This window comes from Carassius gibelio, chromosome A3, assembly GCF_023724105.1.
Source record: "Carassius gibelio isolate Cgi1373 ecotype wild population from Czech Republic chromosome A3, carGib1.2-hapl.c, whole genome shotgun sequence".
NCBI classification, from domain to species: domain Eukaryota; kingdom Metazoa; phylum Chordata; class Actinopteri; order Cypriniformes; family Cyprinidae; genus Carassius; species Carassius gibelio.
In genome coordinates this window covers 16,770,126-16,797,202 of record NC_068373.1, presented here as the reverse complement: position 1 = coordinate 16,797,202, position 27,077 = coordinate 16,770,126, and the positions used below count along the sequence as shown (strand labels likewise).

The window sequence follows — 27,077 nt, the reverse complement described above, 5'->3', positions numbered from 1 at the left end:
TGATAGCTTTGCATTCTACAGTGTCTTTTTATTTTTATGTATTCTTATTTGATTGATTTTGTCTTTTAGTTTATTTGTAATGGTCATGAAGGTTCGTTTGTTTTGTCTACAGTCAGTGTTGGTGTTGGGGAGCCAGACTTCGTCCTTGGGCAGCTGTACCAGCTCTCAACTACTCAAGCTCCTGAAGTGGCTAAATCATGGGCTGCTCTGGCCAGCTGGGCGTACAGATGGGGCAGGAAGGTTGTGGACAATGCCAGGTACTTTATCTATGAAAAGTATTAATGATAGTTGATAAATGATGTGCTTGTGCTGATTGTTTTTTATTCTGTGTGTTGATAGTCAAGGCGAAGGGGTTCCTTTGCTCCTTGGAGAGAAGAAAGAAATCGAGGACTTGCTCCCAGCAGGCACCAGTGATGAGGACAAGGAAACCATTTTCGGCATTTTGGGTCAAGCCATGTGTCGCCCAGCAGGAATTCAGGTTATGGAGTTCAGTTTGTATAAATGAGTTTAGAGTTCAGTGTTTTTTTTTTTTTTATTATGTGGTACACTACACACTAGGGAACTATGGAAATATAATACTAGAAAGCATAGATATTTCATTTAAATATACTACTGTTCACACATTTGAGGGTGTTGCTTTTTTTTTTTATTTTAAAGGGGGGGTGAAATCCTCGTTTTCACTCAATATCCTGTTAATCTTGAGTACCTATAGAGTAGTACTGCATCCTTCATAACTCCAAAAAGTCTTTAGTTTTATTATATTCATAAGAGAAAGATAGTCTGTACCGATTTTTCCTGGAAAAACCAACCGACTGGAGGCGTGATGTGTGGGCGGAGCTAAAGAATCACGAGCGCCAGTAGGCTTTTGCATTGAGAGCGTTTGGAAGCTCCAAAACAAACCATGGCTAACAGTCAGATTCAGCCGTTTATTTATGATCCAGAATCAGATCCAGAGGCTGAAACTGAACGAGAGCAGCAGCAGCAACGACTCGCTCCGAACGGGGCTCGAACCCGAGTCTCCGGCATGGGAGGCGGAAGCACTAACAAGGAGGCAGAGATATTTGAAGCAGTTTTACTCAACGCATGCGGTTCCAACACACGATCGTGACCCTTTTTCGTTGGGATTGCATCATCCTTAAGAAATAAACTATACGCAAATCCGTCATCAAACTGGGCCTTGTTTGTAAAACAAGCATCTTAGAAATGCAGGGAACAAACACAAACACTTGCACAACTCTGTTGATGCTCTGTAAAAATAAACTCCGTCCACTGGTCCCTTAATGCTGTTTCTCTTTTGGTAATCTGTGCAGGGTTGTCTTGCCCTGGCAACCAAAAACACTCCTCCTTTTGTGACATTTCGCGACGCTCTCGCTCTGATCAGTGATTGTCTGTGCTCAGCCTCTCAGTGCGCTGCTATACGGGAGCGCGCGCTCTTCCGGGAGAAGTGCCCCAGGACCCATATAAGGAAATTCCGCTCCATCTAACGTCACACAGAGCCATACTCAAAAAAAAACTTTCCGAAACTTGTGACAAACCGGAAGGAGTATTTTTGGAACAGAAATACTCCTTCAAACGTACAACTTAATTTTTGAAACTTTGTCCATGTTTAGCATGGGAATCCAACTCTTTAACAGTGTAAAAAACTCAGTATGCATGAAATAGCATTTCACCCCCCCCCCCCTTTAAATACTGTAAAAACCATAACACTGTGAAATATTACGATTTAAAAATGACTTTTTCTATTTTAATATTAAAGTATTTGTTCATTTCTAAGTAACTATTCATTAATTTCTCCAGTCTTGTATGTCACATGAACCTTCAGAAATGATTCTAGTATGATGATTTGGCACTCAAACATTTTATCATCGTTGAAAGCAATTTTTACATTTTTGTGGAAACCTTGACGCATTTTTTTTAGGATTCTTTAATGAATGAAGTTTAAAATTGACAACTTTTGGAACAGTAATTTTTTTACTGCTACTTTTGATGGATAAATTTTTAATTGTTTTACCTTATTAAACCTGTGGCTTTCTGTCTTAATTTTTCTGCTTATGTTCATTTATCTGAAACAAAAGGATGCAAAAAGTTCTTGTTTTGTGTGTTCATGTGTCATTGTTTTCCTGCAGGATGAGGACATGGCTTTGCAGAATGAAGAGGATGACGAGGACGACATGGTGGATGTGATCGGCCGACAGCTGTTGAGTGCCTGTCCATGGCTGTCTGAGGTGGAGGACACGGTGACCGATGGGCTGATTGGGGTGTGGAGGAGAGTGGTTGACCGAATCTTCAGCCTGTACCGGGTGTCCTGCAGAGCGTACTTCACCTTCCTCAAACTCAACGCTGGGCAGGTCGGAGGATTCCTCCTCTGTTTACACAGTGACTGGGCAAATTTCTAAAAGAGAAATCGATCAAATGTTTTGGTGTCTTGATCATCAGGTGCCCATAGATGAAGACGACCCCAAGCTGCTCTTGAACAACCAGAGCAGCAAACAGAGCAGCGATGATGTCATTGTCATGGCAACCCTCCGTCTGCTGCGTCTGCTTGTGAAGCACGCTGGGGAGTTGAGAGAGGGCCTGGAGCACGGCCTGGCATCCACACCCACTGCACCCTGGAGGGGTAAGAACTTGAACATCAATACAGTAATGAACACCTTCCTCTTTACATCATGTAGTTAGTTATCTCAGTCCATGTAATATAAATATGTCTGTTTTCTCTCTAGGCATCATCCCTCAGTTATTCTCCAGACTAAATCACCCAGAGGCTTACATTCGCCAGAGCATCTGCAGCCTGCTGTGTAGAGTGGCCCAAGATTCGCCCCACCTAATCCTGTATCCTGCCATCGTGGGATCTATCTCTCTTGGCGGAGAGGCTCAGGCAGCAGGTATGGACTATAATTCCACTCAGGGACATCCTGTCAACCTTAGGCCATGTGTCCACTAAAGTGTTTTAACCAGCTGAAAATGCCAGGCGATCTTCTGTAAACTGGGGATGCTTGAGCACTTTGTAGCTGCCTACCTAGTAGACCCATGATGATTGAAATGTTCTTCCAAGCATTGTTTTTCGTATTAATTTTGTGGTAGTCCGCCAACATCATCTGGTACAGACATGGAGAAAATATTACATGTATTCGAAAACAACAATACTAATATTTCAATTGTTATTTAGTTGTTTTGCAAGTGATGGTTGGTCAGTGGATGGCTCTCACTGTTTTACGGGATGGACAACTAGTCTGATTCAGTGTAAAAAGTCTTGTTCTGTAAACAATTTTTCAACCTTTGGCAACCAGAGGTGGGGGACTCGAGTCACATGACTTGACTCGAGTCACAATTTTCAGGACTTGCGACTTGCTTGATTTAAAGTATGAAAATGACTTGACTTTGACTTGAGAACAAGTTACATGAGAATTGACTTGAAGTGGAAGACTCGACAATGACTTGAACGTATAATAAACAATCAGCAATAAAATGAATGTAAAAAAAATAATAATTATTGATGTCAGCACCACTAATAAGCGTCTGTGCCTTTAACGCTGCACAATTCAAACCGCACCAAACATGGCAGACAGTAGTCGAGCTCCACAAATAGTCTCGTTTGGTTATAAAGACTTTGAACTGGGCCGTGCCAATAAAAAAAGATTTGCCAGATGCAAAGTATGCAACGCAAGAATATCTGACACGACAATGTCAAATTTCATTCAACATTTCAAGAGCCACAAGGAAAGGTAAGAAAGTAATCTCTTTATTGTCAGTTTCACTAAGATCTATAACGATTACTAATATACTTTAATGAATTAATCTTTTATGTTTGTCATAATTTGGCCTTGGTTGCATATGTTTTTTTCTTATTAGAAATGTGACCATTATCATTACTGATACGTCTCGTAAATAGATGTATTGGGTAATTTGACTATAAAAGTGGCGTAGCTTGATTTTATTTTTTTTTTATGTTGGTGGGCATCTCTATATTACATGTAGGCTATAATGTCTGTATTAAATGTGCGCATTTTCAAGTGTTTGTGTGGACTGTGTGTGGAAACTGTTCTTTCGGACAGTTCGATTCAATAAACCGATTGAAGAAAACGCTTCACCGGTTCTTTTGCGCTCGTCATAATGACGTCATCGGCGATGATTGCCCATCATTGGACTCAGAGGGAGTGTCAGCCACGTAAAAAGTTAACAGCTTAAGTCTTAGACTCGATACATCTTATTCTCAAAACGTTTTGTGTATACAACACAATTTTATTGTATTTTCAGATATTAATGTAGCACAGATACGCGTATGATTCATATATAGCAAATGTATAATGAATAAGATACATAATTGTATACAAGGGAATCTTTTCTGTGCAAAACTAAATATAATATAGATCGAACAAAATTTACCTCTATTTATTTTAGTACTGTGACTTGACTTGAAACTTATCAGGACTCGACTTGCTAAGCATGAACCCTTGACTTGCTTGATTTATCTGAACTGTGACTTGAGACTTGACTCGAGACTTGATGGTTAAGACTTGAGATTTGCTTGGACTTGACCATGTATGACTTGTCCTCACCTCTGTTGGCAAACAAAAAAAAAGATAGAGTAAGGCCGATGACACACTGGCTGCTTGGTGTGAGCGTGCATTTCTGCTGCGTGTCAGTTGCGTGGGCTGCTGCGTGGCATTTTCTGTGTCTTTACAGACCAGAATCGTGACGTGGCACTGGCGCGCTGCTGCTGTAGGTGACATGACCAGGCTCTTGTCTTCACGACAACAATATCTACTCTTCATTTTGAGCATAAATATAAAGCCTACTGATAAAGGACACCATCAACAGTATTGACGGCAAAATAGACTGTTTGACGGATGCAATATTTGAAAATTGATCATTTATTTATTTTTTAAATTACATTTATATCTGAATGTGTCAACCTATAGACTTTCAAACATCAAAATGTCATTAATACTTTGTGTACAAAATGACATATAAACATATTTTCCTATTCTATTTTGCCTGGAAACGCTTTCAACATGCTTGCGTGTCGCGTGAAAAATAGGTGTCAGTTCTATTTCTAGCATGCACGCGTTTTCAGGCACTCTGCAAGCTCTAACCTGTTAACATGGGAGCCGAATTAAAAACTGACACGCCACACTGCTGAGATGCTTACGCCACGCATCCAGTGTGTCAGGCCTAACGGTCAGTCTATTCACACTTTTTTTTTTAATAGACTTTTTTTTTTTATTGAAGAAAATTTAAAAAAATGCTCTGGCTTTAAGATTAAATGCTTTGGTGGAGACGTGCCTTAAACAACCAACAGTCCTCATTTTAGTGATCATAAATAGAAGTTTAACCTCTTTGGGGGAAAAAAATGTTTTCATCTCTGCCAGGTAACAAGCTGCCGTCTTCCCTGCCATCCCTGCTTGGGAACATGCAGGGAGAGGCTCTTTGTGGAGGTGAGAGTGAGACGGGCAGCGGGCCGACTTCTCAAGAGAGCAGCCGCGGGGAAGAGATGGTGATGTATTCTAGTGAGGACCAAGCCATGATGCAGGACTGCTACAGCAAGATCGTAGACAGGCTCTCTTCCGCCAACCCCACCATGGTGCTGCAGGTATTACAGAAAGGACTTTACTGTTTTGTGTGTCTCTGAGTGTGGTTAAGGCCATTGTGTTGTAAGAGTTGTTTTGTTGATCCTTGTGTGTGCAGGTGCAGTTGTTGGTGGGCGAGCTGAGGAGGGTCACTCTGCTCTGGGACGAGCTCTGGCTGGGGGTCTTGCAGCAGCAACACATGCATGTTCTGCGCAAGATTCAACAGCTGGAGGACGAGGTGAAAAGAGTTCAGAACAACAACACTCTGCGCAAGTAAGTCATGACCCAGGGAATCAATATAAAAGGAGGAACTTCATTAATGAGTGACTCGTGTCCATTGGAAAATCATTTAAATTCCTGATCTCTTGTGGTTTAGGGATGAGAAAGTGGCTATAATGAGAGAGAAGCATTCTGCTCTGATGAAGCCTGTGGTTTTTGCACTGGATCACGTGCGCAGCATCACGGCTGCTTCGGCAGAGACTCCTCACGAAGCGTGGTTTCAGGAGACTTACGGAGAGGCCATCCACAATGCTCTAGAGAGACTGAGGAGCCCTCTTAATCCAGCCAATCCTGCCAGCAGCTGGGTGCCCTTCAAACAGGTAAAGACCGCTGTCTGCATAAGTGTTCTGAGGAAATGCTGTTATGCATTCTGTACATAACACTTTACCTTTGTGTAATTCTACCTCGTCCTTTCACAGATCATGCTGAGCTTGCAGCAGAGGGCACAGAAACGGGCCAGTTACCTCCTGCGGCTAGATGAGATCAGCCCCCGCATGACTGCCATGACCAACACAGAGATGGCACTGCCAGGAGAGCTGTCTGCTACAGATACAGTCACCATCCAGAGTGTAGGCAACACTATCACCATTCTGCCCACTAAAACCAAACCTAAGAAGCTCTACTTCCTAGGCTCTGATGGCAGAAACTATCCATATCTATTCAAAGGTATGAGATTTAAAAGTGGCTAAAAGCATCGCAAAAAATTAATTTCCATCATTTACTCACTCTCTTGTCATTCCAAACAAGGAATGTAATAATTATAATCCATATTAATTAAGCAGTTGAGTTTTATAAAGAGACACTATCACTTTATATGATGATGGTTTGGAAGATGAGAGGGTAATTAAATGACAGAATTTTCCCTTTAATACTTGTCATTTGCTCATATAAGCATTTTCTTTGTTTTAGGATTGGAGGACTTGCATTTGGATGAGAGGATCATGCAGTTCTTGTCTATTGTCAACACCATGTTCACTAAAGTGAATCAACAGGAGAGTCCAAGGTTTCATGCCCGTCATTATTCTGTCACACCACTAGGCACCAGATCAGGCCTTATCCAGTGGGTGGATGGAGCCACTCCACTGTTTGGCCTTTACAAACGCTGGCAGCAGCGTGAAGCTGTGCTCCAAGCCCAGAAGGTGAATATAAGTGAATATAATTATATTTTATGTGACTTGTTTTTTTTTACAGGATTATTGCGATCAACTAAGACCATAAAAAAAGTTTTCTTTATTTTATAAAAAGAAAATGTATAAGAACAAAATTGCCAGTTGTCATTTTCATTTAACTTGATTTAAATAGTGCAGCCCTATAGGGTTGTGCCGATAGACAATAGTATTGTGTATCGATGATAGTCAGAGATATCGACAATAGCAGATGTCTCTGTCGATATTCAAGACGATATTAGGCTCATTCTCCTATTAATGTATTAAATTAGAATAATATATATATAATATATATAAAACATTTTTTTTTTTTAATTGAGCGGTCTATTATAATTCGGCTATCAATCTGCCAAGCTATTTCACTTCAGCGCCACATCTCACACACACACGCGTGCGGCGCAAATAAGGTTTAGAGCCTGTAGTTATGTTAGAATGCATCTCATTCTTGTTTCTGCGGCAGTTTGTCTCATCATGAGGCGCGCGGTCTGGAGCGCTGTATGACTGATGCGTCAGCTCAGTTCAACTTTACTCCAAATATATGAACTTACCTGTTTTCAATACTTTATATTTAGTGTTCGTTTATGCCCAATATTAGTGTTAAACTGCTAGACTTTAAATTAAATCTACTATTGATTTTCACCGTTGACTGATGTTGCCAAACATTTAGAACTTCCGTGCGCAGATGCGGCAGATTTGTCACAGGATGCACGATATGACAGTTGTGTCCGACTATATATGAACTAGCTGTTTAAAATAGTGTTTTTATATTTAATGTTAGTTTATCAGTATGTTTTAAAGTATATTTTTTCGATTACTCTTGCTCCACCCATGCATGATATCGCGTATCATTGATCTCATGGGCTGACGATAAGAAAATGACCATATCGCCCTACACTACAGCCCTATTGACTGGTTTCTCGTTCATTTAATAAAAACTCATTTGTTAATGCACTTGATTATTTATTGTGAACATTTGTTAGATGTAAAGACATACATAAAAAAAGGGCAAAATATTGTTGTTCCTCTTAAATTTAGGCTCAGGAGTCCTTCCAGCAACCTCAGAATCTTCCCATGGTTCCACGTCCCAGTGAGCTCTACTACAGTAAGATCAGTCCTGCCTTAAAGGCCGTCGGGCTCAGTTTGGATGTGTCGCGCCGTGACTGGCCGTTGAGTGTCATGAAAGACGTTCTCCGAGAGTTAATGGAGGCGACTCCCCCTAATCTCTTGGCAAAGGAGCTCTGGTGCTCCTGTACCTCCCCCAGTGAATGGTGGAGCGTGACTCAGGTCAGAGGAACCTCTGTTCACCATGTCCTAACCATGTTCAGCACTGTGCTTGGCTAAACGCATTCCACTATAATTTACCAATCTTGGGTGTCTCATTTAGTCTTATGCCAGATCCACTGCTGTGATGTCAATGGTGGGATACATAATTGGGTTGGGGGATCGTCACCTTGACAACGTGCTGATTGATATGACAACAGGGGAGGTGGTACACATTGACTACAACGTCTGTTTTGAGAAGGGTGAGTGCTTATTCACTTGATAATGAGGCCAAACATCCACATAGACATTTAAATTCTTCATTGTCCTTCCAGGAAAAAGCTTGAGAGTACCAGAGAAGGTACCTTTCCGTATGACACACAACATTGAGACCGCTTTGGGGGTCACAGGGGTGGAGGGCATCTTTAGACTGTCCTGTGAACAGGTGAGAATGGGGACGATGCATTCAATGTTTCGCTAAGAACGTGCGTACACATTTGAATGGTGCCCTTTCCTTTCAGGTGATCCAGATAATGCGACGTGGAAGGGAGACCCTCTTGACTCTTTTGGAGGCATTTGTGTATGACCCGCTGGTGGACTGGACAGCAGGTGGCGAGGTGGGCTTTGCAGGGGCAGTGTATGGAGGAGGTGGTCAGCAAGCAGAGAACAAGCAGAGCAAGAGAGAGATGGAGCGAGACATCACACGCAGCCTCTTCTCCTCCCGTGTGGCTGAGATTAAGGTGAGAATTGTGTACAGAAATGCACATTGGCAACGGAAATGTGAGGGGTCTGTATTATTTTTTTTTTAATGCTGATTTCAGCACATGAATTTGCTGTAATTATGAATTTCCTGAACACTCCCACTTCATGACGTTGGTCGGGGAAACGTTAGTCCCTCCTCAAACTGTTGCCCCTGGTTGAGCCATGTTGCGGTCACATTTTTAGGGGAACCAAACTACTAATTTATTAGTTTTAGTTGTTTCTTAAGCTTGGAAACTTCATTAAAAAATGACACGCAAACTGGTTTATATCATCACAAAATGTAAACCGTTATCATAGAGCTCTCTATATAAAGTTGATTTTATATTATATCCCACTTTGTCTGCATGTATACAGTGCACTCAAGTAAAGTGATTTGTACCATAAGGCAAATCTCAACTGCCTGATTCGTTTCATTACAAAATTTAACTCTTATCACCCATCTTTATATAAATTTGGATATACAAGTATGTCCAACTTTATCCACAAATATGCTGTATACTCACATGGAGGGATTGTAGCAAATCTCAACTTCTATGGTACTTGAAAACCGTATTATTATTGCCCAGCGCTAATGTGCTAAATGCCATTATAAGGCATGAACATGTTAAGATATAATACACATTAACAATGATTTGTCTGTAAAGCTTTTTTTTTTTTAACTATGTACTGTGAAAGGCGCTACACAAATAAATTTGACCTTACTTGCTTTGCTTAACAAATGTTCTTGTTTCTCAGGTGAACTGGTTCAAGAACCGTGATGAGATGACTAGTGTGCTGCCGCAGGTGGAGGAGGCGGTGGATGAGTACCTAAACCTGCAGGAACGGCTCACACTGGTGGAGAAAGTACAGGGCAAGCTGCTGGAGGAGATGGAGTTCCTGGAGGGAGCCGACACCAGGGCAGATCATCCCATCCACTCCCTGGAGCACAGGTCAGCAGATGTTCAGCTGGTCACGGTTATTGCTTGATCATTAATCATTAGTGTAGACTGGATGGGACAGATTATAAACTATTCTTCCATTGCAGATACTCTGAGCACACTCAGTTGCAGTCCAGGCAGAGGACTGTACAGGATGCCATTCAGGGGAAGTTGTCAGATCTGGATCAGTGCATCTCTCAGTATCAAGCTGCCTTTTCCAGTCTAGAGGCCACCCAGCTTGCCAGCCTTCTCCAGGAGATCAGCATCCCTATTGATTTAGGTGCAGATTATTATTATTATTTTTACAGAATATTAACTGAAGTTTGGTGATAAGCAAATGGAGACACTTCAAATTTCTTCCTTTGGCCCTTGTAACCTGCAGGTCCACCCAGCTATGTGCCAGCAACATCTTTCTTGCAGAATGCAGGCCAGGCACATCTTATTAGTCAGTGTGAGGCGCTGGAGGCGGAGGTGAGCGCTCTGTTACAGCAGCGGCGCTCTCAGCTGCGTGGCTGTCTCGAGCACCTGCACAGCTATGCCACCGTGGCCTTGCTGTATCCCCGTGCGGTGCTGCTCAGACACAGAGTTCACACGTGGAAACAGTGGATGGAGGAGCTGGTTTGTGACATGACCGTCGATCACTGCCAGACTGTCTATCACCAGTAAGTGCAACTACTGTTTGTGTCTCGAGTTCACTATCAGTCAAAGACTTGGTTGATACTTTTTGGCTGCTCTCTTTTTTCTTTTTCGAAAAACAGATGCAACTTCAAATAAAAATTTTTTTGTAAATCTATCATTATAAAGTTTGGTGTCTGCAAGATGTTTTTGAGTCTCTTGCTCATTCTAATGTTTTTTTTAATTAGTTACAACAGAGGTTTCCTTTACTTTTCCCTGTCCTTTAATCCGATATCATAAAAATCCTCTTTTCTTGACAGGTATGAAATACAGTTTGCACCCCAGCCCCCTCCTGCCACATGTCAGTTCCTGTCTAGCATCGAGATGGCGCTGCAGCACCATGCAGCAGAAACCAACACTCGGCTGATGCGGCAGGTAGAGCGTCTGAAGGCAGAGGGCGCCGGTGTGCCTGTTTGTGAGGAGCAGCTGCAGGAGATCGATCGCTGTATCAAAGTCTTCCTGCACGAGGATGCAGAGCTCGGGTCCTTCAGTCTAGCCGGCATCATCGTCTCTGCCCTGTGTGCTCTCACCAGGTCTGAATCTTTGGCTTAAACAAATCATTTGTTGCCAATATAATTTCCGTTTCCTCCATAACCAAACCCCATTTTTTTTCCAACGATCTTAAAGGATTAAAGAATTCAATGTTTCTGTGCTTTGCAGGCGTAACCTGGTGATGGAGGGAGCTGCAGCCAGTGCCGGAGAGCAGCTGGTGGAGCTGACGTCTCGTGATGGTGCCTGGTTCCTAGAAGAGCTCTGCAGCATGAGTGGAAACATCACATGCCTTGTGCAACTTTTGCAGCAGTGCCAACTTCTGTCACATGACCTTGATATCCTCAGTCTTGCAGAGACTTCACAAGTTGTCTACCTGTCCAATGGCGTCTACACCTGCCTTCAGGTAATGTTGTTAGTGTTTAATAGTATTCAGTGTTTTTTTTTAGTGATGTTTTTCCACTCTCAAACCTTATTTTATATATATTTGAAGGAGCTCAACACAAATTTCCGTCAGATCATCTTCCCAGAGGCTCTGCGCTGCATGCTGAAGGGAGAAAATACATTAGAGACTATGCTAGCGGAGCTCGACGCACTTATCGATCAGTGCGCAGATGGGGTTTCACTGCAGGGACTGGGGGAGGTTCTGCACGCTCACCTTCGTAACACTGCCATGGGCTTGGAGGAGGATCCAGATGACCACTATCTGGATATCACCAGGTTAATATGGTCAATAGAAAGATTTACTGAGCAGAGCCGTGATAAAGCTGTGTTATTGTTTTTGGATGGGGCTTGAACTTTGTGTCTTGGTTTTGTTGTGTCAGGGTTTTACGGGCCCAGTACTCAGAACTGATCCAGCCACGCAGCATGGAGAGCTCTGTGCAGGAAACGCCCAAGATGAGTGCCGGTCAGATGTTGTTGGTAGCTTTTGATGGCATGTTTGCACAGCTGGAGACTGCCTTTGGACTTCTGATTGACAAGGTAAAAAATACTGATTTGTTAAATATATGGCAGATTGTAATTCCTGTTTGGGTAGAAGTGTAATATTGTCTAATATTTGACCATCTGAGACTGATGTACAGTTGATGTTCTGTAAACCTAAACTATGTTTAAAAGAATACAGATGTGTAGGGACTAATCCATATGGATTAGTGCATTTGATAATAACTTAAAAAACATTGAAAATCAATGAAATGTATTACTGTCACTGTGTATTCATATTGAGTGGATTATAAGAAAACAATAGATTGTGACCACAAAAACTGAAGTGGAGAGATTAGAAAAAAAAGCATATGACCATGGGATAGTGAGGTTGTTTTTTTGTTTTTGTTCCTAGCTGAGATTGACTAATATTAGAGTGGTGACTTAATTCTGTTCTCCCGTCTAGCTGAACTCTATGGATGTGCCTGCTGCGTGGAGAAAGGTGGATGTGATTCGGGAGTCCAGAGCTACACAGGTCCATTTCTTTGATAATGTGCAGACCAGGCAGGTCTTGGATGAGATTTTCTTCCTGAAGAGACTCCAGACCATCCGTGACTTCTTCCATTTGTGTGGCTCATTTTCACAGACACTGTCTGGTAAACATCTAATAGATAATTTCTCAGTATTAGGAATGACACATTAATAAAGAAAGGAGTATGAAGTGGACTATTTGTTGTAGTATGTCTTTGTGCAGAATCAGGCTTTTTATCAGACATCCTTCTCATTTCTTCTTTTTAATAGGAACATGTTCTACACCCACTGAGGAGCCTCCACCCTCTAATGGCCCAGTACCCAAAGTAAAACCCATGTACCGAGGCTCCACTGTAGTGAGCGAGGACCAGATGATGCGGCCCATCAAAGCCTTCACAGCAGACTTTGTGAGGCAGATGCTAATGGGGCTTCCCACCCAGGCTCTGGGCCTAGCCATCTGCAGTGCTCTTAGTGCCCTTGGCATGGATCTCATAGCCCAGGTGGAGGCCAAGGACTTTGGTGCTGAGGGGAAAGTTTCTCTGGATGACCTGTGCAAGAAAGCAATAGAGCAAGGAGTGCAGGCAGGACGCATATCCCAGCTGCTGCTCAATAGGGCCACAGTGCTGGCCAGCTCCTATGACACAGCTTGGAAAAAACTGGACCTGGTACGACGTCTAGAAGTCAGCATTGAAGCTTGTAAGGTCAGCCTGCAGAGGACTCAGCTTCACATTGCCATGTTCCAGGTGAGAACTGGTACTCCAGATTGCATCGATTCCAGTTGAATGACTGAAATTCACCCGTGAAATTTTACAAAGCAGAAGTAAATATGACCTTTACTTTCTGATCTCCATTATTAGTGGCAGCATGAGGACATTCTTGGTGCAAGGACGCAGCCCATGACCGTCATTCCCCCGCCTCGTTCCATCATCCTCGGCAACTTGAAGAAGAAGCTCTACAAACTCAGTCAGGATGAGGCTTCTATTGGCAGCGTTCAGGTTAAAGCCATTGCACGTTTTTGAGAACATATCAAAGTGAAATAGAAACCTTATAATCTAAACCTTGTTGGGTTTGTGTTGCAGGAGAAGTTGGCAGGTCTAGAGGGCAGCATTGAGCAGAGGCTGAAGTGGGCCGGTGGTGCAAACCCTGCACTCGCCCCAGTGCTGCAGGACTTTGAGGCCACTATAGCAGAACGCCGTGCCATGGTTATGAAGGAGAGTCAGCGTGCCAACCAGGTTACCTTTCTCTGCAGCACCATTCTCAACTTTGAAGGTCTGCGTACCCGCACTCCAGAAGCCTTGAACATGGATGCCGCACTTTTTGAACTTGTGAAACGATGCCAGGCCACCTGCTCCTATGCTGCCCAGTTCAGCACCTCCGTTTCCTCTCTGGAACTGCAGCTGCTGCATAGACTGGTGAGTCTTTATTTTATTTATTTTTATCTATATACACAGTCATTCAGCATTTCACCATAAATCACTTCCTCTCTCAGGAAGTTGTGTTGTTGTGTTCTGTTTTAAATTGAAAAGCATTGGATTGTGTCTTTGCAGAGTCCTGCCATGGATCTGTCCATTGGTGGGCCTGAGTGGCTTGTGTACGCACAGAATCACCTCACCCAGGAGATGTCCAGTCAGAGAGCCATACAGGAGGAAAGAGAGCAGCAGCTGGAGAGAGTGACCGAAACCCTTCAGCTGCTAGTCGACTCCATTAAAGGCATCCTGTCCAATCACAACCGCCAACTTGCTGATGTTAAGCACCTCCTGCGTGCCATGGCAAAGGTATTTAATACTCTGATGCAAAATGGCTGATACGTTTAGTTTAACGGCCACTTCTAAGTGCGGACTAAAAGTGGTTTTAAATGTTTTAGAATATCTTTCTTTTGTGTACACACTAATGTCAGTTGCTTTTCAATTTGACAGGATGAGGAAAATGCCCTTGCAGAGGGAGAGGAAGTGACTTATGAGGGCAGCGTGCGTCAGTTCCTGTCAGAATACAAGGCATGGCAGGATAATGTGCAGATAGTGCTTTTCACTGTAGTGCAAGCTACAGGTCAACCACGCAGCCAGGAGCAGGTTGAGCTGCTGCAGGAGATCCCTGCCACCCTGAAGGAGCTTAAGGTTCAGAGCCAGAGGTGAGCATTTGTGCTGGATTAATAACACACATTTTATATCTTCAAGTTTTTTTTTTTTTTTTTTTTTGGTTGATTATTTATTTATTTTTTTTATTTTTTTTCTAGCATCTACAATGGCTTGGTGAGCTTTGCCTCTCCTCTTGTCACTGAGAGAGGAAGTGACTGTGCAAGTCCTACTTCCACAGTCCAGACCAGCTTTGCTGCTGGTAAGTTTAAGACCTTGCTTTCGGTTCTTTTTTTATTCTGTAGGTGATTTGAGTTTGATCTCTCTCTCTCTCTCACACACAACACACTATAGCAGTTCGCTGCACTGGAGTGAAGACCCAGCCTGACAGCATGTCTCAGAATGCCCGCAAAGCTCTTCCTCGGAACTTTGGGACCCCGGTGGACACTCCCCCCTGCACTCTGATGGTCAACAGTAAAGGACTGGCCCCAAGCCCCAAAAGAGCTGTGCGGGATCCCAAAACTGGGAGAGGTCAGTTGTGATGCAGATGCCCTCTCATAAATCAGTCAAAATGTAGGAATTGTACACATGCATGTTTGACACGTTTAAACAGGTGAGTGTGAAAAGGCACTTCATCACGTTAACACTACTCGTGTGTTCAGCAAGATTTAACTTGTTTTAACATTATAGTTAATCATTATTAAAATGATACATACACTACCATTCAAAAGTTTGAGATTGGTAATTTGGTTTTAAAAAATAATACAAAAGCTCACCAAGGCTGAATTTATTTTAATAAATTACAGTAAAAACTTATTAATTTTACATTTAAATCATTACTTGTGCCAAAGCTAAATTTTCAGCAGCCATTGGACTCAACACTAAGGAATTTTTTTTACATTTTTACTTGCCCTGCCAATATTTTCATGGCCCCACCACAAAAAATATATAGTTGCTGTTATCATTGTTTTGACCCAAGTTATATTTAATTTTAATAAATAAGCTTATATAACACACATTTTAGATACCAATTAAATTTTACTAGCCTGACTTTGATAGTAAACTATCTCCCAGATTTCCTCCGGCTCCAAACCAGCCATCCAATCAATGAACAGAGGGTGGGCTGAGAGCCATGACGTAGACGCTAAGTTAAGCGTAAGCGCCGAACTGAAGATGTAGTTTAGGCTAGGGAAATAGAGTGAATGCTATTCGCTCTGTTGTAGAGAATATTCCTGGTATTTGCCAACCGAAGCCCGAACAAGAAGAGTGTTTGTTTCACCTTTTGAATGGAGGTAATGTGGCCCTACTCCCGACAGGTTTTGGGAAAAGTTTTACCAACTGTTACTGATCGTCATTGAGAAACTGGGGAGGCCAAAGTCCGGCAAGGCAGTAATTGTGATTGTGTCCCCCTTGATGGCTCTCATTGAGGATCAGAGGATCAGATTAGATTGCACTCTATGGCTTTATTTTCGCAGCATTCCTGTGTTTACAGTGGAAGTTCGAGGCGGCTGAGTTGACGCATAACACGCATCACAAAACGTTATGTGTTTGGCTTGCGTGTACACCAATGATTTTAAACTTCAGACAAGTGCACCCCCCCCCCCCTCACGAGAAAGTAAACGCTTGTCAATTATGCCCTTCCAGACTCTGTCTACGAAGCAAAGCAAAGTAGCAGAGTTTGGTATTACCAGGCTAAAATTTCAGTGCCACAGCAAAAACTGTGCATGGTTCCCATAGAAATGCTCTATACAGTGCGTGTTTACTACATTGAGATGTCTTGGGCTTAAATGGCTCAAAATTACTTTAGTATTTAAACTGAGAAGACTTAAAACACGTAAGAATGAAACATTTTCATGAGGAAGCAGCACTGGCCTGATTTAAGATAGTTTTGGAGGGCTAAAGGTTGATTTATATTTATGCGTCGGACCTACGGCGTAGCTTACGCATAGAGACGCACTCCCTTACGCCGTAGCTTGACGTGTACCTCTCCAAAAATCTTACAGCAGTACCATATTTTTCAGACTATAAGTCGCACCTGAGTATAAGTATCAGTCCAAAAATACGTCACGACGAGGAAAAAAACATATAAGTCGCACTGGACTATAAGTCACATTTTAGACCCAAGAACCAAGAGAAAACATTACCGTCTACAGCCGCCAGAGGGCACTTAGTGTAGACTACAGGAGTACTCTCGCGGCTGTAGATGGTAATGTTTTCTGTTAGTTCATTTCTCTCGGTTCATGTCAAATTAATTTTGATAAATAAGTCGCACCTGACTATAAGTCGCAGGACCAGCCAAACTTTGAAAAAAAGTGTGACTTATAGTCCGGAAAATACGGTACTTTTTTACAGGGACCGCAAGCGCTGTGATTGGTCTGCTAGAACCCCTCCCTCCGTATGTACTTGACTTTTGTGTTTATGTGCACTTTAATATACTTTTATACCTTTTTATATAAAATAAACAAATAACAAGTGTCTTATACTACATAGCATTATACATCAGTAGTTGTCAATGTTGATCTGCCCAGGTACAAGTCCTTGTGGAGATGGAATGAATGCCATCTTCTCCTGTTCAGTTGTTGTCTCCATTTTTAGCTTTAAATGATTTATTGGATTGATATGTATTTGGCCCTGTCACAGCTATAAAGCTTCTCTGACGAGCTACTTTTTCCTTCTTTTGTCGTGATACTCCAGGTGGTACACCAGCAACATGTATAAATCAGTATAATCAGCCTTTAGGTGACACATAGGGGGCTCAAACTAGGGTTTAGAGCGACCCCTGGTATAGTGTGCGTAATTATATTGAAACATATACATATAACCATTTTACCGGATTCAGTGTGATGGCTGAGCCTGTTTTTGAGATAACATGCCAATCCATGGTTGGAATTCCGACACAAAATAAAAGTCCCGCCTCACATCGGCCGAGTAGAAAAACGTTAAAATTTTTTTTAAAATGTCAAATATCGGCCAATATATTAGCCTTGGCCATATATCGGTCAGCCACTAATATTTTGTGTGTCATGAACAGTAAGTTGCTCTGCATGCTACAGTTTTTTTCTTGTTTGCATCCATCATCTCTGTTCATGGCCATTTACATGCTTAACTCGAAGCATTTCACTGATCAGACATCTTAAAGGGTTAGTTCCCCCAAAAATGAAAATTATGTCATTAATAACTCACCCTCATGTCGTTCCAAACCCGTAAGACCTCCGTTCATCTCTGGGACACATTTTAAGATATTTTAGATTTAGTCCGAGAGCTCTCAGTCCCTCCATTGAAGCTGTGTGTACGGTATACTGTCCATGTCCAGAAAGGTAAGAAAAACATCATCAAAGTAGTCCGTGTGACATCAGAGGGTCAGTTAGAATTGTTTGAAGCATCGAAAATACATTTTGGTCCAAAAATAGCAAAAACTACGACTTTATTCAGCATTGTCTTCTCTTCCGGGTCTGTTGTGAGAGAGAGAGTTGTAGTGCAGTGTAATGATATCAGTTTCGTGAACTAATCATTTGATGTAACCGGATCTTTTTGAACCAGTTCACCAAATCGAACTGAACCGTTTTAAACTTTTTGCGTCTCCAATACGCATTAATCCACAAATGACTTAAGCTGTTAACTTGTTTAATGTGGCTGACACTTCCTCCGAGTTAAAACAAACCAATATCCCGGAGTAATTCATTTACTCAAACAGTACACTGACTGATATGCTGTTTTTTGTTCAGCCGTACAAGAGAGGAATTCCTATGCTGTGAGCGTGTGGAAGAGGGTGAAGGCCAAACTAGAAGGGAGAGATCTGGATCCTAACAGGAGAATGAGTGTCACTGAGCAGGTTAGCATTCCTCCTTTACCAAATACAGCCTTTCTGTTACTGTTGTGTGCATTTCTTAATGACGCGTATTTGTCATCTTGCTCTCTTTAAGGTGGATTATGTCATCAAAGAGGCAACAAACTTGGACAACCTTGCACAGTTGTACGAGGGATGGACAGCATGGGTGTGAAATGGATCCTTGTAGATCACTTTGGTCCAGCGAGGGTAGAAATCCAGCAAAATCCACTGGGTCTGGGGCAATGGAGCCACAGAGCACCATGCAGGAAAGGGGTGGGGGTGTAGAGAGCCTCCCTTGGGCCCACACCAGATCCCCGTAGCACAGCTACACCAGGCGGTCCAGCTAACAAAATGAAATGGGTCTGCATCTGTCTCCCTGAGATGTGTGGGAAGCTCACCAAGATGGGGAGGCGGGGTGGGGGGGGACAAGGCACATGCGGCTTGAACAAACCCCCCCAACCAACCCCTGTATCAACAACAAATAAACTTGTCAACTATCAAAACTAATAGGATTTGCCACGGGACAAATTTGCAGGAGACAGTTTATCCACTCTTAGAGCAAAGGTCTGCGGTAATTAGCGAGTTTCTAGATTGCATTTGTGCGAGAGTGGAGGGGAAAGGTGATCTGGTCTTAGAGGGGTCCTCTGGCCTCTGTTTTTGAATGGCTTGGGGTCGGGCATGACTTGTGGCTGAGTTGTCTCCTGCTGGAGCGGGTGTGGAGGGCTGTGTGACCTGAAGGCTAAAAGGACTCCATTCGAAGCCAGAAGGCCTTTGGAAGACCTTAGAGTTTGTTCTTAAGCACAAAAAAAGACCTTTCCCCCTCAAGTATATATAGAAAACGCTGAAAAAAAAATAAGTTTTACATTTTCAACCATTGAACTGCACAGGTTTCACAATTAAAAGGCAAATCGCAAAGTAGCTTTGGAAACATTCACTGTCGTCTTTCTGAATGTTCGGCACAATGAATGATGTGCTTGGAGTTGGTAAGTGCTCAGTCTGAGGTCTCTTTGATTTGATCGTTGAGTATGACCCAGGCTCAATATGGTCGGTTTCTAAATGCTGTTTTTTTTTTTTTTTTTTTTTTTTTTTTTTTTTTTTTTTTTATGGTATGCATCTCGGATCTTGTTTGTGTATTGTAGATTCTTTCTCCCTCTCCTTCTTTGCTATGGATTTAGTCTAGATTGCTCTTTTCTTTTCTTTTTTTCTTTTTTTTTGACTTGCCTGTGGAAGTGTATCATCGCTGATGCATGTCCCCATTAAAGCTTGCGTTTTACTGATCTTGACCTAGTTTTACATTTTTAGTGGGAGAAATAAGTAGAGGAATAGTGATGTGGTGATGGTTACAATATTGTTGTCTTAATGGTTTTACTTCACTTTGTTGGTCAAATAAAAGTCTAATTAAACTTCTGTGGTCTTCATTAAAGTGTGTGCTCTATTTGTTCATGTCTGATTTTTACACTTTTGGAATTTTCATAGTGGAAATGAATTTAATGTGAAATTGTTTAGACACTCTTTAGGTTTGTCTACCTTCTCTAAAGCAGTGCTGTGACCCCCTTTCACGATTACAAGTGTGGTTAACCGTTTTGTTGCTTAACCTAGGGTTAATGGTAACCTGATATTGAAAGCCTATTTGTTTGTTTTTTTGAGCATGACACATTTTGCTTCCAATTATGGTATTAGTAAAAGTAGGTTGTTTTTACTCACGATAACTCAGCCATAGTAAACTAAAACATTATTGTAGTAGTATATTGAAAAATTGAATTGTTGTGAAAACTAAAGTTTATGTTAATAAGGTTAATTAATATGGTTCAATCTACATTTAATTTACCAAAAATAACATTTAGCGTCATCCCATGTTGTGGCTGCCTTTAGTCTTCGCCGTTTGTTTTCATGTGATTGTACACCATTACAAATCTTGATGCCTTTAGCAAAGTTTGAAGAAATATCTTATTCTATTATTCTCAGTGTTTTTAGTTAATGTATTTGTATGCTTAGCCATTCAACCATGTTAAGTTTAATTTGCACTTTTTCAACCCTATTAAGCATTTCACCAATAAAGGTTTATGCACCTTTCACTGATCTTAAGTTTCTTTATCGTTTTAGGCCCTGTACCATATTGTGAACATTTTTCCATTTTATTTCAATAGTGAACTGCATTTCCCATGAGTCCTTGTGTTCCGAGTTTTGGGTAAAAACATCCTGAAAATAACGGTCGCTGACATACTGCGGCAGTACAGGGGGGAGGCGCGTGCTTATAATCGTGCTGTCCGAGCAACACCGATTCTGAAATAAACCAAAATAAACCATGGCTGAAGGTGATAATAAAAGTGCAAATCTGTTGGTAAGTGGATGTTCGCCTGCTGTCGAACTGTATATCTTATTGTGTTTCTTTTTTTTTCTTTTTTTTTTTAGCAATAGACTTCTGCTGTTGTCACAGTCTTAACCCGATTAAAAAAAAACACTTTACAGGGCACCATAAGGCTTAATCTGTCTCTTGTTTTTAAATGACGGTCGTGTGAATGTATCGAATAGAAGGTAAACACGACACGATATTAACTGCGTGATAAGATGTTAGCAAGCTAATTCAGTGCTAACGAACCGGATTACTCTCTAAAACGTATCTAGCTTCTTACTAAATGGTTTTATGGAAAAAGGGTTTGTTCGTTAATATTTAATATATTGAAGTTTGTAATAAGTATTTGCTTTTGGTAAATAATTGTACATTGCATGACCGATGTTGGAGATAAGCTAGTCAGGCGAAAGGCTTTACATCATGGTCTATTTTTTTGTGAGATTAACGTTAGTTGTAAAGCCACCAACAACTCTGGCTGACGTTAATGCTTTAGCTTTAAAATACACTTTTAACTTTTAATTACCTATATTTCTACGAGATATCCCAGATAAAGGAATTTCCTGGTCGACCCTTTAAACTTGGCCTGCTGGTCTGAACACAGGATTGCACAGTCGCCGTCTTTAAAACCATTTATGTTCTCCTCTTATACATTTTATATATTAACAACTCAAATAAATCTCTGATAAGCTAATAATTCTTGGTGTGTATTTCAACATTCCTGACGTTCCAGCTGGATTGCCCATCCCATGACTTTCCTGACACTCCCATTGTACAACAGTTTACGATAAAGCCATGTCATCTGTCGTAAGAACTCATTGTTTTGACACTGTTACTGACTAAAAGCTTGTATCTAGGCTCAAGAGACGAGTCAGCTGGAAGAGCAGCTGCAAGGATGGGGAGAGGTGATCCTGGCTGGAGATAAGGTCCTGCGCTGGGAGAAGCCATGGTACCCAGCAGTATTAGTGGGTGCCACCACAATGGTGTTCATGTGAGTCTGCGGTTCATAATATGCATTAGAGCTGCTTCTTAACTGCAGGCCTAATCTTTCACTTCAGTATATAAGATAAGGTTAAAGAATTAGTTATTTTCCAGAATAAAAAATACTGATAATTTACTCACCCCATGTCGTCCAATATTTTCATGTTTTTCTTTCTTCAGTCGCAAAGAAATTAATATTTTTGAGGAAAACATTACAGGATTTTTCTCCGTACAATGTCTTCACTGGGGACCAATGGGTTGAACGTCCAAATTGCAGTTTCAAAGCAGCTTCAAAGAGCTCTACACAATCCCAGACGGGGAATATGGGTCTTATCTAACAAAACAATTTGATCTGTATGTATACTTTTTAACCACAAATGCCTGTCTTTCAGTAGCTTGCATTATGAAATCACATTGGAAAGGTCACGCGTGACGTATGCAGAAGTACCAAGCGTTTACAAAGCAAAGCCCTTTACAAAAAAAAGTAAAACAACGATGGCGGGCAATTTTGAAGTTGGAGGACAAAATTAGATTGAGGTTTTTGCCATACACTACCTTTTTGAACCAGAGTACACTGATGGAGAGCTAAACACACATGACCTATCCAATGTGATTACATAATGCGTGAAGTCAAGCTAGTGCTAAACGAGCATTTGTGGTTAAACTGTATAATTTTTTTTATTTGTCCTGGGACCGTGTAGAGGCATTTGAAGCTGCATTGAAACAGCAGTTTGGACCTTCAGCCTATTGGTACCCATTGAAGTCCATTACATGGGAAAAAAAATCCAAAAAATATTTCTTTTGCGACTGAAGACAAAAAGACATGAACATCATTCATATGTAGTGTGTCAAATTTCTCTCTCTCTCTCTGTCTCTCTCTTTTTTGCGAGTGAAAATATACCTGTGCTAAACTTATACTTGGTCTCTAACTTGCACATTGGTGAGTAAAATCTGAGAATTTATTAGCTATTGGCTAATACTAGACATCATTAGTCGCACATGCCAGTGATTTACCTTCGTCATGTGACACCTCATGGGATGTGGCTTCACGGAGTGGTGAAGTATCCATTGGATGCACACTTTAGAATCTCGCCAGCATTAGCAAGTCATCCTGGTACTTGTTCCCTACTGTTTTATGTAAACAGTGAATTTGAACATATTACTTTTTGCACAGACTGTTTTTGCCAACAATATAGTATATTCAGCCACTTGTTCATAAAGACAGTTCATTTAAGGATTCACTCGTACTTCTCACTTTTACTATTTATTACTCATGTAACTATATAACCTGCACAAAGAGTCACTTTAAAACATACAGTACTAATACACAGATCAACAGTCCACGGAAGTACATAAAGACTAAGATTTTTCAGCTTTAGAAAAATGATTAAAAAAAGGCAATTTCTTAATAGTGATGTCTTTTAAAGAAACATCCTGTGCTATGAACTAATCGTGCATCCGTCTGTGTTTTTCTTTTTTTGTTTTTTGTTACATAATTTGCATACCGTCGTCAAAAAATGAAGTGAATGCAGGAGTTTAATGTCCACTTTCTTCATTGGCAGGCTGATCTACTACTTGGACCCCTCTGTGCTCACTGGTCTGTCCTGCACGGTCATGTTCCTGTGCCTGGCTGATTACCTGGTGCCCACTCTTGCCCCCCGTGTTTTTGGTTCTAACAAATGGTGAGTGAAAGGACAACAGCATGTACTGCATGTATTTGCACTGCATGTATGTTCTTGCCTCCTCTGGTTTCATTTCAGTCCATCTCCCTAGGCATCTCTCCTTGCTCTAGTTCAGGAGCTGGGGTCTCTGGTGTCTTTGAGTGACAGCTTGCAGTTGCTGCTGAGTGTCTAGTGTCAGACACAGAGTTAGTTTGATTCCTCAGATCTTCACTGTGCTGGACTCCACTCTGCAGTGAGAGGTCTTGCTATGCAGTCGAGATCAGAGCCTTGGAGTTTATTTTAGTATCTGGCAGCTTCCTGTGGCTTTAAGTCTTCAATGTGGTCATGTTTTATGCCCAGAAATAAACTGCAGTGTCTAAGCAGAAATGGAAACAGATTCCCTCTTTGTGTATGAGTGTTACCCTTAAAGACATTGTTTAGCGTGTGTTTTCTGAGCACTGTTTTGTTCCTGCACAGGACCACAGAACAGCAGCAGCGCTTCCATGAGATCTGTGGGAACCTCGTGAAGACTCAACGCCGCGTGCTCGGCTGGTGGAAACGTCTGTTTGCCCTGAAGGAAGAAAAGCCAAAAATGGTATGCTTATTTGATGACTCGTTGAACAACACCTTCTTTGTTTTTTTTGTCTTAGAGTTCACCAGTGACTCATAAGCATTTCACACTCAAAAGCAGGCTACCATTTCACATCACTAAGTTGGCTTCTTACTGTTGCTCAGCAGAAACAACAAACAAACATGCGCCTAGCCTTAGTTCACAACTCTTCTAATGCATAATTAAGGAGCACCTGTGCCCCTAAGAGAACATTTTAAACAGATGTTCAAAATGATGCATACTATTAGAATGTTCAGTTCAATGAACAAGAAGATAATATTTTTACATTTTGGACTCCAATATTGTTTGTTTTCCTAATTTTGCAAATGAAAATAGTTCTGAACATAGCTTCTGTTGTTTCTTGCCCTTAATGAATTCACATTTTTAACAACTCAGGTGAGCCAGTGGTTTAATGATCCATTCTTAAGGACAGTCACAGACAGCTTTCTTAATGGTTGAAAGAATGACTCCTTCATTAAGAGTGACATTTCAAGACCATGAACAATATAAATTTATTGATCTGATGTTGTTCACACCAAATAGTTTATATAGCACTTTTGTATATTGTTGTAAGTTGTGAAGAAAATTGTGTACTCCTTGTAACACATTTGATTTATTTCTCTCTCAGTATTTCTTCTCCGTCATCAGCAGTCTTGTGGCTGTGGCCTGGATCGGACAAGAAGTGCATAACCTCTTCCTCACCTACCTGATCGGTATATACTCTATTTATATGGGCTAAAAGCTAAGCAAACTGCATGAGAAATCCCCTGTGCTGAAAGCCTGTTGTATAACATCAGAGCGATAAACTGCTAGTGTTCTGCCTCATAGATCACAAATGCCTTCCGATTATTATATATATTTTTTATCACAAACTAGCAGAAAAAAGGCTTTAAGATCTATGACGTGCCACAGTGTGCAAACTAGAAAAGTCACTGTACTTTATCAAAGCTTAGCTCATGCAAACAGTGACTAGGCTGTGCAACAAAGAGGTCATTGTATTTAGATCATGGAAAACCGCAGTTTCAATCCAGAAATATGCTGCCACTTACCTTCCCTACATGCAAGGTTTCTTAAATCTGTTTGTACCAATTAGGTGAAATGTTCTGAAGCACCAAGTCATTTTTCATTCAGTATTCAGTCAGCAGGGCTATTATATTAGTGATCTTCCACTCATTTACTGTCATTTTCTGTGTCCACAGTGAGTTTCCTTCTGCTTTTGCCTGGCCTCAGCCAGCATGGCATCATCTCCAAATATGCTGGCATGGTGAAGAGAGAGATCAACAAACTTCTCAAACAGAAGGAGAAGAAGAATGAGTAACAGAATAGGCTCCAGTTAAAAGTGGAATTCTGATAATTTAAGAGTTAAATATGGTCATCTCCCCCTACTTATGTCAGATCTCAAGAGACCAATGTAACGCCTAAGCTGATAGTGAAAAGTAACATCTTGTAAACCGCTTAAATGTATGCAGATATCTCTTGAGATTTGTTTTTAGGTTTCATTTCAAATTATACATTTGTTTCACATCGGAAGTATTTTAATTTTTTTTTCCAACACTGAAATGTTGCGTTCACTTCAGCTGTCTTGCATCCATGTATATTTGCATACCATAGCAAATGTGTTAAGACTGTGTTATACAAAATATAAAGAGCGCTTTATTCATTTTTAAATAGGTGAAAAAAAACTATGGAACATTTACTTTAACCAGTTAGATGCACAGAAAACATCATCAGAAGTCTTGAAATATGCGTTTCTGCACTGTTCTGAAAATTGCACTGGAAAACCAGAACTGGAGTGTTTGTGTGTAGGGGCTTGGACCCGTCCTGCTGTACTAGTGCTGTGTGGACATCATTACTGTCCTCTAGCTCTGGCCACTTCCCAATCCAACACCTGTTGCTGGGCTGTATATACATGTTCATTTTCTCTCTTTCTTGAATTTTTTGTGTTTCTACTGGCTTATCTTAAGTTTGTCTTCTCCCCTCCTTCTTTTAACTGTCATTTTGTGTTCGCCACAACAATAAAGTGATTCAAAACTTATTTTGTTTCCCAAATCATTATTATCAACTAAAACTATAAAAGAAAAAAAATGGTGATAAAGCTGAAATTAAATGTGAAAAGTGAAAATTAGAAATGTTTTCTTGGCAAATAATTGTTTAAGTTACAAAATTTCTATAAAGCTAAACCGATGTGTATATATATATATATACACACAAAATAAAGTGTAAATAAAAGCTAATGTGAAATATTATAATAGTGTATAATACTTTAACACCAGCCCAAAAAATTATTTTGTATAATTAAAATGCACTTAAGTGTAGACACACACAGATTATACCAAATAATTATGCACAGCTGAAAAGAGTCACTGTGCCACTGAGCCGAGCTGCCCACAGAATGCTCTTCTGTCCTGCCAAGGCCCAGCTGCAGCCTTCACCTCTCCTGTAGCCCAAATAGCTAAATGGCTCTTTGCATGGTCATTTATGAGTCACTTTTATACTGTAAAACAAACATCAACTGCCTCTGCCTCGTAAAGAGACAGGTGTTCCAATCAGCTGTGTTCAATCTGGTGATGCCTGGGCTGATTGGATGATGATGGGAAGGAATAGAAATATAAGAAGTGGTGGATCTATGGAGAAAATAGAGACTTTTTTTTCCCGCCAGGGCTACTCTTCCTCCTGGTTGCTCAGATTCGTTTGATTTTTGTTTGATATATTTTCAAGTGAACTCAGGACTTTGTTGTTTTCTTGAGCAGAAAGATACTGAAGTTGTTTAAAACCTGAGTTGAGTTGAGTTGAGCTGAGTTGAGTTACTGAGTTTTGTTGAAACATTAGTTCCTGTCATCAAAATTTAGTTTATGCTCTCATTTGGCTTTATAAGTAGTAATGCTTTTGCGATATGAAAGACCGATGGGAGCATGACATCACAGTACCGCGGCATGGACGTGATTACAGAGAGCTGCAGGTGCTGCTGGCGCTCTCTCTGGCAGCGGCAGGTCACAGCGCCACTTCC

The 27,077-nt window shown here is 41.1% G+C and overlaps 2 protein-coding genes across 4 annotated transcripts in view; both read left to right on the top strand.

Moving 5' to 3' along the window:
* Positions 1-19,871, top strand: part of LOC127949367 (serine/threonine-protein kinase SMG1) — a 39,518-nt gene extending 19,647 nt beyond the window's left edge. For all 3 annotated transcript variants that reach the window (XM_052546494.1, XM_052546485.1, XM_052546503.1), the window contains exons 32-62: positions 113-257; positions 340-478; positions 2,127-2,348; positions 2,437-2,617; positions 2,721-2,882; positions 5,370-5,590; positions 5,686-5,840; positions 5,944-6,166; positions 6,266-6,512; positions 6,756-6,985; positions 8,048-8,296; positions 8,397-8,535; positions 8,608-8,717; positions 8,794-9,012; positions 9,770-9,963; positions 10,059-10,231; positions 10,334-10,613; positions 10,887-11,159; positions 11,287-11,521; positions 11,609-11,835; positions 11,940-12,096; positions 12,503-12,692; positions 12,838-13,310; positions 13,425-13,562; positions 13,647-13,979; positions 14,115-14,342; positions 14,484-14,695; positions 14,801-14,901; positions 14,994-15,170; positions 18,365-18,471; positions 18,563-19,871. In XM_052546494.1, the coding sequence (XP_052402454.1) occupies positions 113-257; positions 340-478; positions 2,127-2,348; positions 2,437-2,617; positions 2,721-2,882; positions 5,370-5,590; positions 5,686-5,840; positions 5,944-6,166; positions 6,266-6,512; positions 6,756-6,985; positions 8,048-8,296; positions 8,397-8,535; positions 8,608-8,717; positions 8,794-9,012; positions 9,770-9,963; positions 10,059-10,231; positions 10,334-10,613; positions 10,887-11,159; positions 11,287-11,521; positions 11,609-11,835; positions 11,940-12,096; positions 12,503-12,692; positions 12,838-13,310; positions 13,425-13,562; positions 13,647-13,979; positions 14,115-14,342; positions 14,484-14,695; positions 14,801-14,901; positions 14,994-15,170; positions 18,365-18,471; positions 18,563-18,640 (6,218 nt within the window). In that variant the 3' untranslated portion in view covers positions 18,641-19,871. The remainder of the gene's footprint in view (positions 1-112; positions 258-339; positions 479-2,126; positions 2,349-2,436; positions 2,618-2,720; positions 2,883-5,369; positions 5,591-5,685; positions 5,841-5,943; positions 6,167-6,265; positions 6,513-6,755; positions 6,986-8,047; positions 8,297-8,396; positions 8,536-8,607; positions 8,718-8,793; positions 9,013-9,769; positions 9,964-10,058; positions 10,232-10,333; positions 10,614-10,886; positions 11,160-11,286; positions 11,522-11,608; positions 11,836-11,939; positions 12,097-12,502; positions 12,693-12,837; positions 13,311-13,424; positions 13,563-13,646; positions 13,980-14,114; positions 14,343-14,483; positions 14,696-14,800; positions 14,902-14,993; positions 15,171-18,364; positions 18,472-18,562) is intronic.
* Positions 19,872-20,644: 773 nt separating this feature from the next.
* On the top strand, positions 20,645-26,105 carry LOC127949385 (ADP-ribosylation factor-like protein 6-interacting protein 1). The gene is made up of 6 exons (XM_052546515.1): positions 20,645-20,809; positions 21,676-21,809; positions 23,362-23,481; positions 23,938-24,055; positions 24,699-24,783; positions 25,270-26,105. Exons 1-6 carry the CDS (start codon positions 20,774-20,776, stop codon positions 25,386-25,388), a joined length of 612 nt encoding a protein of 203 aa, XP_052402475.1. The 5' UTR covers positions 20,645-20,773; the 3' UTR covers positions 25,389-26,105.
* The last annotated feature ends 972 nt before the right edge of the window (positions 26,106-27,077 follow it).

What these genes read in the sequence shown, in the direction of transcription:
- LOC127949385 (XM_052546515.1), top strand. Translation starts at nt 20,774, where the DNA reads ATGGCTGAAGGTGATAATAAAAGTGCAAATCTGTTG. An exon ending in AGGAAGAAAAGCCAAAAATG is followed by an intron (nt 24,056 to 24,698) that starts GTATGCTTATTT and finishes TTTCTCTCTCAG; the next exon opens with TATTTCTTCTCCGTCATCAG. An exon ending in CTTCCTCACCTACCTGATCG is followed by an intron (nt 24,784 to 25,269) that starts GTATATACTCTA and finishes CTGTGTCCACAG; the next exon opens with TGAGTTTCCTTCTGCTTTTG.